General features: G+C 56.8%; 1 protein-coding gene across 1 annotated transcript; it reads right to left on the bottom strand.

Annotated features, from left to right (window-relative positions):
* Window positions 1-407: 407 nt before the first annotated feature.
* Window positions 408-16,959, bottom strand: LOC104036696 (scavenger receptor cysteine-rich domain-containing protein DMBT1). The gene is made up of 17 exons (XM_075725474.1): window positions 16,845-16,959; window positions 14,079-14,411; window positions 13,633-13,962; window positions 11,816-12,145; window positions 11,099-11,413; window positions 10,206-10,535; window positions 9,607-9,936; window positions 8,138-8,476; window positions 7,178-7,507; window positions 5,887-6,225; window positions 4,320-4,649; window positions 3,794-4,123; window positions 2,871-3,215; window positions 2,018-2,347; window positions 1,438-1,767; window positions 689-805; window positions 408-544 (listed from the first exon to the last, which is right to left on the bottom strand). Exons 1-17 carry the CDS (start codon window positions 16,957-16,959, stop codon window positions 408-410), a joined length of 5,010 nt encoding a protein of 1,669 aa, XP_075581589.1.
* Window positions 16,960-18,316: the final 1,357 nt, after the last annotated feature.

The following is an 18,316-nucleotide window of genomic DNA, read 5'->3' as shown; positions in this document are numbered from 1 at the left end:
TGTGGCAGAGGAGCACAAAAGCAGCTCATGTCCCCCCCCAGCACTCACACCCATCATGCCTGGAGGGTTGGGGACCCCTTTTTAATTCATTTGCACCCTTCCTTCTGTTCCTCTGCTCCTTTCACTCGGCCTTGTGCTGGCTGCCGGGTTCATCTGGCTCCTGAGCTGTGGGGGCTGCCCGGAGGGTGCCGAGGCAGGTTAAATAAATGTCACCAGACCGTGAGACCACCCCCCTTGGCCAGCTATTCTGGGGCTCCTGGTAGAAGTCATTGCTACCGGCTGTTTTCGAAATGTCCTGCCCGTCAGGTCCTGCTTTGCAGTCATCAGGAAGGCAGAGGAGGGAAAAGCAGGGGTGCGGCGAGAGCCCGCTGTGACCCCCCGGGGCGTGAGCTGGGGAGGGGCTGGCATCACGGGGCAGCGTCTTCCTTCGTGAGCTGCGTCGTCTCGGCGTCCTCAGGGGCTTCTGCCGTGGTGGGGAGGTAGATGGCCCCCACGGGCTGGAAGGACATCGCTGAAGTGCTCTGGTCCCTGGGGTGCCAGCGCGCTGCGAGATGGAGGGGACACTGGGCTGTCACTGGGCTCTGGCAGCTGCTGAGCTGCCCCCCATCTCCACGTTCCCCTGGGTTTTGGGGTGGCTGGAGCAGGGACCATGAGTTGGAGGGAGGACACACAGGGATGGGACTGTCACCTCTAGTCTGGGTTGCTGCCATGTACCTCCTCTTCAGGTTGAGCCACAGCAGAACCCCGCTCAGCAGCATCACCAGGGCCAGCAGCGCTATCAGCGCCGAGCAGGATGGTGAAGCACCTGGAGGTGGGGGGAGAGCGGACTCAGGATCCCACTTCCAGCCAAGACCAGGAAAGGCGTGCAAGAAAACCTAGCACCGAACATGGCCTGACTGCCCCCAGCAGCCCAGCTGGTGGTGGAGATGGGCTTTCCTAATTAGGCTTCACATTAAGACCCATTTCCCTGGGTGGACAATGGGATGGCGGGGTCAGAGCGACCTTCCATGTTCCTGCTGCTCTTAAAACCTGCATCAGCTCTCTGGTGCATTGTCCTGCTTTGGATTTGGGGTGCTACATCTCACACAGGCTTATTTCTGCCCTTCCTCCATGTTTCAAAGTTGTCCCAGCTCTACCACAACCTATCTGAGAAACGGGCTGGTCCTGGAGGGAGCCCAGAGGGTTTGCGGGGGGAGGATAAGGTGATAAGGAAATTCGGGCTCCAATAAGAAATGGGAGGGATAAGTGTGTTTTGGGGTCAGAAAAGCATATCCAATGCTCCCAAGGGTGATGGAAAATGAGGTGCATTCCCCAGGAAAGAGGGGATCCCCTCAAGAGCTTGCCAGGATGAACATGTGCCACTTTTCCCCTTTCTTCTTGCCTCAGGACCTTTTCCCCCCACCCAGCACAGACATCACGGAGGATCCCAGTGCTCACCCTTTGGCTTTGTGCACACCACACCGGCTGCTGAGCCGTGCCTGCACGGCCCCGGCCCCATCTCTCTCTGCTGGCACTCCAGGAGCAATGACTCAACACCCCGGCAGCTCAGCCCCTCCAGCAAGGCATGGCCGTCCCGCTGGCCGAACTGGGCTCCGACGGGCGCCGACTGGGCTGGCCCGCAGCCCAGCTGCCTGCAGACCACCCCGGCTTCCAGCAGGCTCCAGCCGCTGCTGCACACCCCATACCAGGTAGCGTTGTAGAGCACCTCCACCCGCCCCGCGCAGGGACCGGGACCATCCTGCACCCGTACCTGCAAGGGGCTTGTACCTGCAAGAGGGAGCAAAGGGGGTGAGATGGCCCCTCCAACCCAGCTGGCAGACGGGGAGGGGCGTGCAAGGCTCGCATGCATGCAAGATGGGTGTGCACACCATGTGCCACCTGTACCTGCTGCACCATTCCCCGCCCCAGCTCCCTTGCAAGGTCATTCCCATCACTGATGTCCCACCAGTGCTGCAAGCCTCCCAGTCCCAGATAAAACCCTTTTTTGGGGCATCTGAGCATTCCCCCTGGGGCCCACCTGAGCACACGACTCCTGCATCTTCCTCGTGGTTGCAGTTATGGAGTCCCCAGCTGCTAAGGCTGCACTGGGAGAAGGTGGCCTCCATGCCGGTGCACTCCACCTCATCCAGCCAGATGGGGTTCAACCCTTGCCCAAAGTGAGCTTGGCCCGGGGCTGACACAGCTGTCCCACAGCCCAGCTGCCGGCAGACCACCTTGGCCTCCTTCAAATCCCAGTTGTCGTCGCAGATGGTCCCCCACCGCTGTTCGTGAAACACCTCCACTCTCCCTGCACAGCGGTTCGGGCCGTTGGCCAAGCGGACCTGTGCCTCCTCTGTGATGCTGGCATCTGTCAGGAGAAAGCTGGTTAGGAAAGGAGAACAGGGCACCCATCACCTCACCAAAAAAAAAAAATCCCCAAACTAGAGGCAAGAGTGCAAATACAGAGTCATTATGGTGCCCCCCTGCCCCCACCAGTAAGGCATGCAACCCTCCCAACCCTTCCACAGGAGCATGGCTGTAGGGCTGGACTTCAGTTGCACCTTCATTTCCTAAAACGGTGGTGTCTTCATGCAAATGTGTGGACCAGGCAATGGAGACCAGGCTGGGGATTTGGGGTTGGGTGGTCCCCTCAAGACAGGGCTTGGCTGGCTTACTGCCATGGGGAGGGGGGTGTGAAGGTTTCGATGAGATGTTGGTTATGAATGGGGTGGGAACCTGTTGCTGTGTTGGGGACAAACCTGGCCAAAAAGAGGCTATGACCCTTTGCCAGCCCCCCCAGCCCAAAACCGTGCCTTTCCAGGGCTAGCATCAGCTGAGAGGCAGCCAGATGCAGGACAGACCCTCCTGTCGTCCCCCACACCGCCAGATGCCCTGTATTGCAGGACGGGATGTACCAGAGCACACCACGCCGGCATCTTCTCCGTGGTGGCAGTTACTCCTTCCCCAGGGACGGGCTCGGCACTGAGCGAGGTTGTCCTCGCTCCCGGTGCAGCTCATGTCATCCAGCCAGATGTGCCCCGACCCCTGCCCGAAGTGAGCCCGGCCAGGGGCTGCCACGGCCCTGCCGCAGCCCAGCTGCCTGCACACCACCTCCGCGTCGTTCAGGTCCCAGCCATCGTCGCAGACCGTCCCCCACTGCCCAGCGTGGAACACCTCCACCCTCCCTCCGCAGTGGTTTGGTCCTTCTGCCAGGTGGACCTCTGCCCTGGCCAGGTCTGCAGGCAGAGAAGCGGGCGATGCAGCGTTGAGGACAAGAGGACTGCGTGTCCGGGGGGGGCTTTCTGGTGGCAGCAGCTGGGGTGCAAACCTAGGGCAGGTGCCCAGCCACGGTGGGACAGGAGGACAGATCCTGGCCTGAGCCCTGCCTGCAGAGACGTGCAGGCAGGCATGGCCCTTGGGGCTTCATAAGCACCACCAGGCACCTACATGTGGCCTCCAGACTCAGCCCCTGATGGGGAAGGGGAGAAATCAATCCCCTTTCTCAGAGCCTCACTGGGACCCAGCAGCGTCTCAATGCAGCCTGCATCCCAAACCAGGCATCAACGTCCTTTTTCCCCCCCTTCCCTGCTCAGCTGTGCCAAGGGAGGTTGGATCAGGGCAGCTCCACAGGCTACCGGGGTGTGGGGATGGGGGCCAACACTGTCTGCCACGGGGACGAGCCCCCATGTCCTTGAAATCTCCTGCCTGCAGCCAATGCTCCAATGTGAGCAATGTGAGCCAATGCTTTTTTTTTTTTTGGGGGGGGGGGCAGTCCCAAGCTGTGCTTTTAGGACCCTGCAGGAACAAGCATCACCTGAGCAGACCACACCAGCATCTTCTTCATGGGTGCAGGCATTGACTCCCCAGGGCCTGGCCCGACACTCCGCGAGGGCGTTCTCCTCCCCGACGCAGGCAACCCCATCCAGCCAGATGGGATCCAGCCCCCTCCCAAACGAAGCCCCTGCTGTGGCCGCAGTGGCCACCCCGCAGCCCAGCTGCCTGCACACCACCGCCGCGTCGTTCAGATCCCAGCCGTTGTCGCAGACCGTCCCCCATTCCTCGTTGTGAAAGACCTCCACCCTCCCAGAGCAGCCATGTGGGCCGTCCACAAGCCGGACAGTCGATGTGTTGGTTGTGCCAGCACCTGGAAGAACCACAGAAACGTCACGGTGGGTTGAGGACCTGCATGGTGCTGGTGGCAATGCCCAAGGCTGGGGCAAAAGGACTTTCCACCTCAGAAGGGCTTGACCATCCCGCTGCAGCATCACCCTGGAGGCACTGAGATGGAGGATGGATCCCCGGCCCCCCAGGACACGCCATGTTGCAGGACCAGGACGTACCTGAGCACACCACGCCGGCATCTTCTCCATGGTTGCAGTTATTATTCCCCCAGGGACGGGCTCGGCACTTGGCAAGGGCATCCTCACTCCCAATGCAGGCCACATCATCCAACCAGATGCTCCCCATCCCCTGCTTAAAGTGAGCCCGGCCAGGGGCTGCCTGAGCTCTGCCACAGCCCAGCTGCCTGCACACCACCGCCGCATCGTCCATGTCCCAGCCATCGTCACAGACTGTCCCCCACTGCCCAGCGTTGAGCACCTCCACCCTCCCGGCGCAGCGGTGTGGCCCGTCCACCAGCCGCAGGCTGCCTGAGCTGGAGTTGGCTCCTTCTGTGGAGAGGGAAATAGGTGGACATGCGGTTGCAGGGCACCCCCGCATCCCTGGACCACCCCCACCCGCAGCATCCCACATGGCTCCAGGGAGGAGCAGGGCAGGGCCAGCCTTCAGGCATTGGTAGCATTGAGTACAGAGGGGATTGACGTGGCTGGGTGCTGCCTTTTTAATGGGGGGGACGAAACCCTGGGCATGATGCCCGGCTGCACGGTTTGGGTTAGAAGGGACCTTTAGAGACCATCTAGTCTAACCCACTTTCCATGGGCAAGAACATCTTCCACTAGATCAGGTTGCTCAAAACACCATCCAGCCAGACTTCGAATGCTTCCGGTGTAGACTCACAGAATGGTTTGCATTGGAAGGAACTTTTAAAGACCAAGCCTTCAGCCGTGGGCAGGGACATCTTCCACTAGGTCAGGTTCTTGAAGCCCCATTCAAACTGACTTGGAACACTTCCAGTGATGGGGCATACACAACTTCTCTGGGCAACCTGTGCCAGTGTCTCACCACCCTCAACATAAAGCATTTCTTCTTTATGTCCAATCTAAATTTCCACTCTTTCAGTTTAAAAGCGTTGCCCTTTTTCCTGTCACTACAGGCCTTGGTAATCTCTCTGTCTTTCTTATAAGGTCCCTTTATATATTGAAAGGCTGCAATAAGGTCTCCTCGCAGCCTTCTCTCCTCCAGGCTGAAGAACCCCAACTCCCTCAGCCTGTCCTTGTAGGAGAGGGGCTCCAGCCCTTGCATCATTTCTGTGGCCTCCTCTGGCCCCGCTCCAGAAGGTCCATGTCCTTCTCGTGCTGAAGGCTCCAGAGCTGGATACAGTGGTGCAGGTGAGGTCTCACCAGAGCAGAGAGGCAGAATCCCCTCCCTCAACCTGCTGCCCACGCTGCTTTTGATGCAGCCCAGGATTCGGTCGGCTTTCTGGGCTGCAAGCACATTGCCAGCTCATGTCCAGCTTTTCATCCACCAGTACCCCCAAGTCCTTCTCCACAGGGCTGCTCTCCATCCCTTCATCCCCCAGCCTGTAATGATACCGGGGTTTGCCCCGTCCCAGGTGCAGGACCTTGCACTTGGCCTTGATGTGAAGGTCCAGGAGATACACGTGGGTGAGAGCTGCAAGAAGCTTCTACACCAGCCCTGCACACAGCATCTCCTCTGAAGGGAGGCAGCTGCCTGCCCCTGGGTACCGGCAGGAGCTCTGCCTCCGGCCAGCCCCATCCCGGCTCTCACCTGTGCACACCACGCCAGCGACCCCCCCACGGTGGCAGCTGTGGGTGCCCCACATCTTGGCTTGGCACTCGGAGAACTCAGTTTCCTGTCCTGTGCAGCCCACATCATCCAGCCAGATGGGGCCGGCTCCCCACCCAAACTGAGCCGAGGTGGGGACTGAGAGGGCCTCCCCACTGCCCAGCTGCCGGCAGACCACCGCCGCGTCTCCCAGGTCCCAGCTGTCATCACAGACTGTCCCCCACTCATAGTTATAAAACATATAAACATATAAAACCCTCCCAGCACACTTGTTCAAACCACCCACCAGGCGAAGCCTGGGGATGCTGGCAATCCCTGAGCCTGAAAAGTACCCAAAATGGGGCATTATTAGGGATATGCTTGTGTGTCTTAACACCTGCTAGGCCGGAGAATGCAGGACATCCCTGCGGCAATTCTGGATGGCATTGCTGCAGCGAGCTTGTACGTCCCTTGCCCTTTATCAGGGACTTGCAGCAAAGTGAGCACAGGGGTTTTTTTGCAGGGTGGAAGAGCTGCAGAAGATCCCTTTCATAAGTTGCACCCTGAGGGTAGTTGCACCCTGGTTCAGAGGTCAAGACAGGAGAAAGTGCATGTCTCCACCTGAGGGACACTGTGCTGGGAAGAAGGGATGCACAAGGGTCCTTCCCAGTGTTTCTCCGTGCTTTCCTTCCCCCTTGCTTGGAAGCTGCATCACCTAGGTTTGCCTGGCTCTACCCACTTTTTGGCCTAGAGGAAATGGCAAAGGATCTTCTTCTGGTTGCCCCTGTCCTGACTGCTTCTGACTGCCACATTGACTTGTCCGTGGAGGCTGACCTTCTAAGGCCAAGGCTACACTGGTAGCAGCTAGCTCAAAAGTGGTGTATCCCATGAGAGCAGCTGGTTCCAGTGCATCTTTCTGCATATCCTGGCATTTTACAGTGCTGGCAGCGCAAGTCACTCTGCCTGCCTTTAAGCTGGGGCAGGGCACAGTTGCATCTCCTGCCACTCAAGCAGCACCCTGCACCCTCCAGCTACCGCTCCCAAAGGGTGCAGGTGTTTCACCCTATGAAAACATCTTGGACACCTCCAATGGTACCAGACACTGAGGCACATCTTAAGCCATGCTGCTTTTTCCCAGCATATCGTATTTTTCCATGTCTCTGGATGCTGTTATTTTATCATGGCTTCTACCAGTCTGGGTAATTTGTCGGCCAACTCGCTCCCAAATGGTTCCCAGCCTGCAGAAGGATGGGGCTTGGTCTGTCTTACAGTAAAAATGTGTGGTGAGGATTACCTGAGCAGACAACACTGGCACCTTCCATGTGGTTACATGCATGGTCTGACCAAGGCTTGACTGGGCATTCAGCGAGGGTGGCTTCTGTCCCAAAGCAACTCACCCCATGTAGCCAGATGGGGCCAAATCCTTGCCCAAACACAGATAAACCTGGAGCTGACACAGCCATCCCACAGCCCAACTGCTGGCACACCACAGCTGTGTCTTTCAGGTCCCAGCCGTCATCGCAGATGGTCCCCCACTGCTGGTTGTGAAAGACCTCCACCCTCCCAGTGCAGCCGTGCGGGCCGTTCACCAGCCGCAGGGCTTCCAAGCTCCCCATGTCCAAGTCTAAAAACAGAGTTGGAGGACAATAAATCCTGGCCAGAAATGCCTGCCTGTGCAGTGGCTGGCAGTGCGGTGGACCTCCCCTTGCAAGGGGTCTTATAAAATTCTCTACCAGCATGTGGCATTTCTGCTAGTGCTGCACCCTGAGTGCGCATGCATGAACACCTTTTGGGACAAGGCTGCTAGGACCATGCCCACTAGATTGTGAACCTGGCCAAGTTACCGAGGAGCTCCCGTGATGCAACTATCCTCACGGCGACAAGCAGGCAAGGAGGCAACAAGTGCATCATGCACCTGAGCAAGGAACAGCTGGGTGAAGAGAAGGTACTCCCCGTGCAATAGCACCGATCAAAAAAACCCCACCCAGGCAGCTGCAACCCTGGTGTGCCGGGGCTCTTTGTGTGTGATGGAAAGCCTACACCTTACAGGCTTGGGATTTCTGGGAATCCCAGGCTTGGGATTTCCAAGTACTTTGCCTGAGGGAAGCCAGGGACTGGTAGACCTCGAAATGGAAAACACCTTGTGCTCCCTGGTGGGACTGCAGGAACAAGGGGTGGTTGAGCTGGATGGGCGAGTTTGGTCAGACTGCATGGCCTCGCCCAGAGGACTGATCCCCGACTCACCGCCACTGACCTGTGCTTGCAGAGCACGAGACGCCTGCGTGCCCCTTCGACTTGCAGCTCTCAGTGCCCCACAACTTGACCTTGCATTCGAGGAGGGTCCCCTCCGTCCCAGTGCACTCCACGGCATCCACCCAGATCAGGCCGTCGCCTGTCCCAGCCTGGGTAGACTCCACGGCCGAGCGCGCTGCCCCGCAGCCCAGCTGCTGACACACCACGTGGGCTTCAGCCAGGTCCCATCCGTCAGTGCAGATGCCCCCCCAGCGCTGATCATGAAACACTTCAACTTTCCCGGAGCACGGGTTTGAGCCATTCACCAGGCGGAGGCTTCCGAGGTCGGAAATGCCCGATCCTACAACGTCAGAGAGCGTACACACGTTAAGGAGACGTGTAAGGAGCATACACACGTTCTGCCCTGTGAAACCTCTGGCTGCCAGCAATAGATTTACACCAGAGGCTGAGCAGCCCTGGGGGTCAAGAATTCTCTTGTGCAACACCTTGTGGGTCAAGGATGCTTTTGCGATGACAGAGAGGGCAGACCTTTGAGGTGTGATGTGAACTGGCCCAAGTGGTGCCCAAGGCTCGATTAGCATGGGCTTGACCAGACTATAGTCAATGGACCTTATATAGTTTGCCCTCCTAAAGCAGACACAGAGGGCAGGGTCCAGTTGCCAAGATGTAGGTGTCCTTGTGCCATTTGGGACTCCCAGGATACCTCACCTGCCCTCTAACTGCTGCTCCTCAAGGGCACAGGTTTTTCTGTAAGCATCTCTTAGCCCAGCTAGGGTGAGATGCTACCTTCCCATGCTGGGGTGACTGAATTCAACGCTGGCTGTCTCAGTCAGTGACACCTCGGTATTAAGCAAAGTCCATTCTGATATTAAGCAACCTGGTTGCAACCCAGTGGCCCCAGCTTCTTAACAGTCGCTGAAATGGGCTGTGGGGTTCCTCTGGCAGAAAGTCAGAGCTGGAGAAGAGAGAGAGGGGTGGGAGATGGGCTCACGCAGCTCTGCGCATCGCAGGGTACATCTACCGTGGATCAACCAAAGGTGTCGGAGAGTCCTCCCTGACTGTAATGGGAGAAGACCCATTCATACTGCAGTCTGCCCTGCTGTGAAGAAGTACATGGCCATGTTGTAATTTGCCTGATGGGAATGGTCTCTGGCCCGTGCTAACTGCCAGGGTTTGTGATAAAGAACATCAGCCAAATGCATGCTGGAGACTACATTTTTAGCGATAGCCGTGCAAATGGGCAAGGCGTTTGTTTTTCTCAGGCTTTAATGTCTGCGTACAGCTGCCCTCTTCCACCAGGACGGACCACGAGGGGCTGACTTCAAAGCAAAGGGTCTCCAGGCTGTTTGCAAACTGTTCCTGCGTCACAAGCCCTTGCACCCATAGGGGAAAGCAAACTAAAACTGCAGTGCAGGAGGACGTGGTAAGGTTTGCTGTGGTGCTCCCAGCACCACAACGGGCGGTGGTTACCTGAGCATACCACGCCGGCATCTTCTTCATGCTCACATGCATGGACACCCCAGCTCTTGGCTCTGCATTCGGAGAGCGCTGCCTCAGTCCCCATGCAGCGCACGTTGTCCAGCCAGATGGGGCCCTGTCCCTGCCCGAAGTGAGCCCGCCGTGGAGCTGATACCACCATCCCGCAGTCCAGCTGCCGGCACACCACTTTGGCATCCACGAAGTCCCAGTTGTCATCGCACACCGTCCCCCATTTCTCATTGTGAAACACCTCGACCCTCCCGGCGCAGCGACCTGGGCCATCCACCAGCCGGACCGGGGCAAAGCTGGAAACAACTGAGCCTGCAAACAGGCAGGGAGATGCTCAGAGCATCCAGCCCCTTCACAGGAGGAGGAAGGACCCTGCATTTTGGTACGTAGCCAGTGCTGCATGGTCACATCGCCTCTGAACCCACAACATCTCATCCCCACCTCACGGAGGAACTTCTCAAAGGGTTTAGGGGTACTTGACCCAGAAGCAAGTGGGGTGAAGTTGTCATCTTGCTCCCAGCTGGGATGGGGCAAATTCCCAGCGCATCCTGACCCACTGCTCGTGCCGGAGTGAAACCCACCTGAGCATACCACGCTGGCGTGCTTTCCGTGGCTGCAGCTGCTCTGTCCCCATGGGCTCGCCTGGCATTTTGTAAGGTCTGTCTCCGTCCCCTGGCAGTTCACATTGTCCAGCCAGATGCGTGGGGGTCCGGCACCAAAGTCCGCGCCCTCCAATGCTGGCAGCGCCATCCCACAGCCCAGCTGCCGACATACGACCTCGGCGTTCTGCTTATCCCAGCCATGGTCGCAGACGGCTCCCCACTCCTCCTGGTGAAACACCTCGACTCTGCCAGCGCAGCGGTGTGAGCCATTTGCCAGCTGGAGATGAACTGGCTCGGGGATGATCGAGTCTGCAAACATCGGAGAGATTTATTAATGCCTTCAGATGGCGGCCAGTTTCCCTCCATGCTTATCCTATTGCAATTAAGCTCCCAGCCCCTCTTCAAGCTGTCAAAAAGCACAGAGGATGGGAGAACAGGAGGGGTCCCCACCACCACCCAAAACTCCCCCCAGAAGCACCCTGCACCAGAGCATCTCCCTGCAGACCGTGGTCTGCACTGGTCCTGCATCCTCCTGGACCCCAGCCCCACTCCCTGAAAGAATTGCTCGCCAGGCAGGTTGCTTTCACTGAGCTCCCTGCAACGAGTTCTTCCTGTTGTTGGAGCTGGAGGGTTCCTGGAGGGGTGGGAAATAGGGATCCCTGCAGGAATGCCTCCCACCACCTTAAATAAACACCGTGGGATGGGAAGAGCAGCCCTCCGATGGGACCATCAGGTGCAGGGAGGGTCAGGGAAAATGCCACTGGCTGCTGAAGTTGACCCCCAGTCTTACCTGGGGGTGCAGACCCACCGTCATGACACACACCCACTCCCACCACCTTGCATGGAGCAAATGCCGAAGGAGCATTGGTCACCTGAGCAAACCACACCAGCATCTTCCCCGTGGTAGCAATTATTTATGCCCCATGGCCGGGCCTGGCAGGCGGACAGCGTGCTCTCCGACCCCGTGCAGTTCGTCTCGTCCATCCAGATGATGCCATCCCCGCGCCCAAACTGACCCGCCCCGGGGGCCGACAGCGCTCGCCCGCAGTTCAGCTGCCGGCAGACAACCTCAGCGTCCCGCAGGTCCCAGTTGTCATCGCACACGGTCCCCCACTGTGTGTTATGGAAGACCTCGACCCTGCCAGCGCAGCGGCTGCCATAGTTCACCAGCCGGACCTGGTCACCCTCTGAATTACCTAAAAGAGGGAAATAAGGGGAAGGGCCGGCACGCTGCGACCCCCGGGTAAGGAAAACTGCCCTGGCATCTTCTCAGGTCGCTAGGCATTGCACCAAGTGCTGCAGGCTCGTCTAATCACTGCAAAAAGGAGCTGGCTGATCCCCAGTGCCTGCTGGCAGAGGGGCGAGAGGCTACAAGCTGCACCGTGGCAGCATCCCACCCACTGGCATCGTCACCGACCTGTCCAGCAGGACACCCAAAATGTCTCCAGCCCCCCAGACACCCCACGACATCCCATGACGGAAACGCCCACGAAGAAGGGACATTGTCTGGGGCTGCTTGCAGAGGTGGAAAATGAAGGTGATGGACCAAGACTCCCCACTTCTCGTGCCGCGTCACTCCTGCGGGTTACCTGCACACACCACACCAGCTTCTTTCCCATGGTGACAAGTGCCGTTGCCCCGGGGCTTCACCTTGCACTCAGAGAGGGCAGTCTCCGTGCCTATGCAGCTCACGCTGTCAGGCCACATTTGCCTGGGTCCTTGCCCAAAATGTGACCCACCGGGTGCCGACAGCGCTCTCCCGCAGCCCAGCTGCCTGCACACCACTTGAGCCTCGGCCAGACCCCAGCCCTCATCACACAGGGCTGCCCAGGTGCCGTTGTGAGTCACCTCCACCCTGCCTTCGCAGTGCGTCGAACCGTTGGCCAGGCGGAGCTCTGCAGCCACGGACATCCCCGAAGCTGCCAACAACACGCAAGGGTAAGTGCACCGCGAGAGCCATGTCTGCTTCTGGTCCAGCCTGAGCACCCTCCGTGCACGGTGAGTGCCCACACTGGAGACTGAGTGCCCACAGTGCTCAGCATCCTCTTAAAAGTGAATTTTGAGGGGTGGCTTTGCAAAGGGGCTTTATTGCAAAGACATTTTATTGCAAAGTCACTTATTGCAAAGACACCTTATCGCAAAGTCACCTTATCAGACAATCATAGAATAATTTGGGTTGGAAGAGACGTTCAAAGGTCGTCTAGTCCAACCGCCCCTGCAATGAGCAGGGACATCTTCAACCAGATCAGGGTGCTCAGAGCCCCGTCCAACCTGACCTTGAATGTTTCCAGGGATGGGGCCTCTACCACCTCTCTGGGCAACCTGTGCCAGTGTTTCACCACCCTCATCATAAAAAAGTTCTTATATCTAGTCTGAATCTCCCCTCTTATAGTTTAAAACCATTACCCCTTGTTCTATCACAGCAGGCCCCACTAAAAAGTCTCTCCCCATCTTTCCTATAGGCCCCCTTCAAGTATTGAAAGTCTGCAAGAAGATCTCCCCGCAGCCTTCTCTTCTCCAGGCTGAACAACCCCAACTCTCTCAGCCTGGCCTCATAGGAGAGGGGCTCCAGCCCTCGCATCATTTTTGTGGCCCTCCTCTGGACCTGCTCCAACAGCTCCATGTCTTTCCAGTACTGGGGATCCCAGAGCTGGACACAGTACTCCAGCTGTCTCACCAGAGCAGAGGGGCAGAATCACCTCCCTGCTCCTGCTGGCCACGCTTATTTCAATGCAACCCAGGATTCAGTTGGCTTTCTGGGCTGTGAGCAAACAGCGTCAGCTCATGTCCAGCTTTTCATCCACCAGTACCCCCAAGTCCTTCTCCACAGGGCTGCTCTCCATCCCTTCATCCCCCAGCCTGTGCTGATACCAGGGGTTGCCCTGACCCAGGTGCAGGACTTTATTGCAAAGACACTTTATTGCCAAGGCACTTTCCTGCTCCCTGCTGCACAGCCCAAGTAGAAGAGCTGAGCTACACATGCATCAAAAAAACCATCAGAATCCCTGGATGGTGGTGGGTGGTGGGTGAGAGAGACCTGGCCTGGTTGGATGGGCAGGAACCGGGGATGGTGAGTTATGCCTGCAGAACACTCTGCGTGGTACAGCTTAGTTGCCCCCAAGGCAAACCAGGCTTTGGGGTAGGTCCTTGGTAATTCATGCATGCAACTGCAAACAAATGGCCTTTTGCTGTTCCTGCAGCTTAGCGCTGGAATCACGGCAACAGGAGGTGGGTGAAGCCTTTGCATGGCAACTTGCCCACCTGCATGCTGCAGGTGCTCTCCAGCGCTGCAAAGGGGATGCCACAGACAAGCGCCCTTGGCGGGGGATGCAGGAACCATCCCTCGATCCCTTAGGAAACCCTGACAGTCTGATGTTGACCCCTCTTGCACCTCAAGTTGAGTTACCTGAACATATCACTCCAGCATCCTCCCCATGGAAGCAGTCGTTGTCCCCCCACGCTCTGGTCTGGCAGTCGAAGAGGGTGTTCTCGGTGCCAGTGCAGTTCACCTCGTCCAACCAGATGGGACCATGGCCCCTGCCAAAGCGAGACCCGCTGGTGGCCAACAGCGCCGTGCCGCAGCCCAGCTGCCGGCACACCACTGCCGCATCCACCAGGTCCCAGCCGTCATCGCAGACAGTCCCCCACATGTGGTTGTGGAGCACCTCCACCCTCCCGGTGCAGTGTCTGGGGCCGTTGAGCAGCTGGAGGGTGCCCAGGGCGGTGATGCTGGAGTCTGTGGGTGTCCCAAAGGGAACAGTTGGAGAACGGTTGTGCATCACTGCCGGTACAGCAGGAAGGGATGCAGGGGTGAAGGTGGTGCACAGCTGGATCGCTGCCATCCCGGGCTACCTGAGCACTCAACACTGGCATCCTCCACGTGGTGACAGTTGTGTTCCCCCCATGGCCTGGCTTGGCATTCGGAGAGGTCCCTTTCTTCCCCGGTGCAGTTGACCTCGTCCAGCCAGATCTGTCCCATCCCTTCTCCATACCGAGCTCCTTGTGCCACCGACAGCAATGTCCCGCAGCCCAGCTGCCGGCACACGACCCGGCCCTCGGGGGGACCCCAGCCGTCGTCGCACACTGTCCCCCACGTCCCATTGTGGAGCACCTCCACCCGCCCGGCGCAGCTGCCGGGGCCGCCCACCAGGCGAAGGAGCCCCCCTGGGCTCTCAGCAGCTGCACCTGCAAAGCCGGGAGGGGAAAGAGGAGGGGAGTTGAAATCCTGCGGGTGAATGGGACTCAGCTGCTTGCACATTTGAGATGGCTCCTGCTCCCCAAAAAGGGTTGCAGAGGAGGCACTGACCATCCCACACCTGCCCTGGGCATCTCAGATGGCACTGGGCATCTGTTTGTAGGCAACTGAGCCCCATCTCTGTATCTAAATGCCTGAGTCTAACCTCATCTAACCTCGGTGGGGATCCCACACCCCAGGAGCCCTTTTCTTGCTTATGTAATAGGCAGAAGAAATGGGTATTTGAGCTTATGCATTTTTTTGTACAAGCAGCCATCAACAAAGATATAGCTTCACCATCAAGAGTGGGTAATGCCTTGGGGTCCGGCTGAGCCGCGAGCTTGCAGGGACAAGTGGAACAGTGCTTGAACTAAGGGTACTGGCAATGTGCAAAACCCACAGCATGAGATTGCCGCTGGTCCCGTAGGCACGGTTTGCAAGAGCACTAACCGAAGGGAGACTGTGCAGAAAGGAGCAGTAACTGGAAGTTAGTCACGTGGAGAGCTCAACTGGGTCAGCAGAAAAAGAAGTTCAAGAGGGATATGATTGCATTGTGTAAATAAGCTTTTTGACCATGGATAATGATTTCCAAAGTGCTCAAGCACTGATCTGTGCATGGGTCTGACCATCAGCAAGCGAGGGGCCGGACGTAGCACTTGGGAAGTCATGGGGGCCAGAAAGAGGACGAAACAGGTTGAAAATCAAATCCCTGAGTCATTCAAATATGGACAGCGTCTGGGCAGCTGTGGCATGCTGCGTGCAGGCGTGTATGCTCTTTCATTCGGGGAGTGGAAAAGTGTCTTTGCAATAAAGTGTCTTTGCAATAAAGTGACTTTTCTGTAAAGCCCCTTTGCAAAGCCACCGCTCAAAATTCACTTCTATGAGGAGGATGAACCAGATGTTTTGTGGGCACTCAGTCTCCAGTTTGCAAGCTCTGCTGTCCCCAGGCTAAGAGCACAGTCCTGATGATGGCTGGCTCTTCTGTTTCATCCTTTCCCAGTGTGTCTTTTTGCTGTCCTTCCTTATTTTTACTGGGAGCGATGAGGCTACCCCGTTATAAGCAATAAATCAGTCCCACAGGTGAGACTTAGCAGAGCTGATAGATTTTTTGGCGTGTTTCTTGCAAGCGCTGCCCAGTCGTGTGTGCGTCGACTGTGGTTGGGTTGACAAGTCCCAGCACAGGTGACTCCAGCCAGCCAGGAGATACTGACTGGAGATACTGACTGTCGAAGACAAATGCCATACTGAAATTTCCAGGTGCAGGATTTAAAAACAAGAAGTGGAAAGATTCTACTGTTTGTGAATAGATCACCAAAGAAGGAGAAAACCCAAGCGAGTTAAAGCAAAATTTCAAGTTCCAAGAGGCAGTGGTACAAAATGGCATTAACAACTAATCATCCTGGAAATTAAAACGAAATCCCTACCAGCAGGGAAAGCGTGTTCCTAATTTTGCTCACTCCAAACCTGATCAGAAGATGAGTGTTTCTGCTTGTGCCCTTTGTAAATGTGAAACAGCACTAAGGCAGCTGCCCAAATCAGATAACCAACTTCTGCTCTGAGCTGGGACAGCTTGGGCAAAGCCCTGAGCCTTTTCTTAACCATTTCCAAAGTGAAGCTGCTGTTGAACCATCAGCATGATATTGATCTTGCAGCAGAGCTCTTCCCCATCCTTGCACCAATGTCTGAGAGCAAACCATGGCTGCAGATAAGGGACCTATAGGGTCTGCAGCTTCCTTACAGCTCTGCCTGCGTACAAGGGTCGTGTCTCCTGCCAGCAGCTTGCCTGTCTGCCCCGTTAGTCCAACAAATATTCAGTTCTTTCTGCTGCACAGCCATGAGCCACCCAGCCTTGTTCTGGCAATGTGGGTTCCTGCTTGCTCACCCCTCCATCGTATGGGGACCTGCCCTCTTAATGCAAGTGCTTTTGGGTTTAGCCAACTCCCCTCCGTGCTGCAATACCATGAGTTTGCCATGCACAGTCCGGGACAAGCCAAGATTAAAGCAGGGCAGGATGCTGTGGCCAGCTGAGAGACAGCTTCAGGACTGGGCATGCTTCCCTCCACTCTTGTAGTGCTCACAAGCCTTTAATTATGAGGCACAAGCCTTTGATTATGGGGCAAAACCATGTGGGCGGAAGTAGACCTGCAATGCATGGCTTTTGGAGAGTAGCAGAGATAGCTGAGCTCCCGACTTCACGTAAAAAACCTTTCACCCTCTTCCAAAGCCACCACAAGACTTTCCACCCAGCCCCAAACCCCCAAGAGAAACCCAGGACCCCCAACCAGCCTCTGCTGTGCTCCATGAGGTGTCAGCTGAGCAGGCTGGAGGACCAGATATGGCCGATGGACTCCTTGCAATCAGCAGCAAAGGTGAACGCCACTCACCGCAAAGGCATGCCATCAGGAGGAGGGTCCCTGCGCTCTTGGCCCCTATGTGGGTGGGTTGGTTTCCCCCCCTGGCGCGGCTGGAGATGGGATGGAGACTGCCCGGCGTGCCCATGTTCGCAGCCTGGCCACGAGCTGGAGGCTGGGGGTGGACTGTCCTTGTGAGAGATGCCAGCTGAACCTGGTGTTCCACTGGCCAACTGGGAGGACAAACTGGGATTTCTGCAGCGAGCCCTCCTCTTCCTCCTCCCTGCTCCCCCCAGGAGCTTCACTTCCTGTGAAGCTCTGCCAGGAGGTGACCTGCTGCCCCACGCAGCAGCCAGTCTTGTCATAGGCTTGCGAAACGGCAAGCTGTTCCAGGAAAACATGAAGCAAACAACCCTCTCGGCACTCAGGTCCCGTCTCGTACGTGCCAGCCCCTGCGGGCACCTCGGCTGCCCTGACGCATCCTGGTACAAGACCAAGACTGCTGATCTACTTTCAACAAGATAAATCAAGCCTTTATGCACAGAACTGGGGAAATATAGGTACATTAGCTTCATTTGAAAGTGCCTGGTTTGGTTTTCGGGGGTGAGGAACCATCCACTGCAAGAAAATAGGTTACTAAAGGCTGGAAATGGCTTTATTTTGGAGGCTGGAACCAGCACCTGCACTGTAGCTGTTTGTCCTCAGGTGAGCCTGGACACCATCCGTGATGAGAAAGGGTCTTGCACCACCTTGCAATGGTTTGAATGGCTTGGCTGGATTTGGAAAACAAGGAGAAGTGCCATTTTCTTATCCTACTGTGGCTGCACTTGCAAGACCCCAAGGGTCCCTTTTGGATTAGCAGTTTGCTTCCCAGTTGCTGTTATGCAGCTGACGCTCCAGGCATGTCCCTTGCAAATCGCTGCCCCAAGCATATCCTGAGATGCTGAGAGAATGGAAGAGTTTGCTGTCCTCCCACCCCTTCATGGCAGCACGCTGAAGTTGTGCAAGGAAAGGGCCTGCAGCCAGAGCAGCGTGTTGCGGGAAAAAATGAGTTTTGCAAAAGGGTTGTCAAATTAACATCACTGCTCCGAATGGGAGGGTTCAGACAGGGGTGGGTGCTGTGCTGGTGGTGCGTGGAAGATGGGGCTTGCATTGGACAAGGATGTGACCCCTGCCAGAAACAGGGTGGATGGTTCTGCCCGTGTCTGTGCAAAAATAAGAAGCAAATCTGGAGCATGTAATGGGAAGAGGACAGCATGGCCAGGAAGGTCTCAGGCTGAGTTTAACATGTTCAGCCTGGCAAAACATGAGAGGGTAGTAGAGTGGAGAGCCGATTGCTGCCTGTGGGAAGATCAAACAGGAGAAACCCAAACCCCAAAGCTATGCAGAGCTATGGCTGAAGACGAAAAGGAAAAAAGAGGTGTACTAAACAAAGTGAGTGGGTGAAAATTAGGCTGGACACAAGTCAAAACTCATCTCGTAAAACACTGGGCAGTTGAGAAAAG

The sequence above is a fragment of the Pelecanus crispus genome, chromosome 31 (genome assembly GCF_030463565.1).
Source record: "Pelecanus crispus isolate bPelCri1 chromosome 31, bPelCri1.pri, whole genome shotgun sequence".
In the NCBI taxonomy this organism is placed as follows: domain Eukaryota; kingdom Metazoa; phylum Chordata; class Aves; order Pelecaniformes; family Pelecanidae; genus Pelecanus; species Pelecanus crispus.
This window is presented reverse-complemented; position numbering and strand designations above follow the sequence as displayed.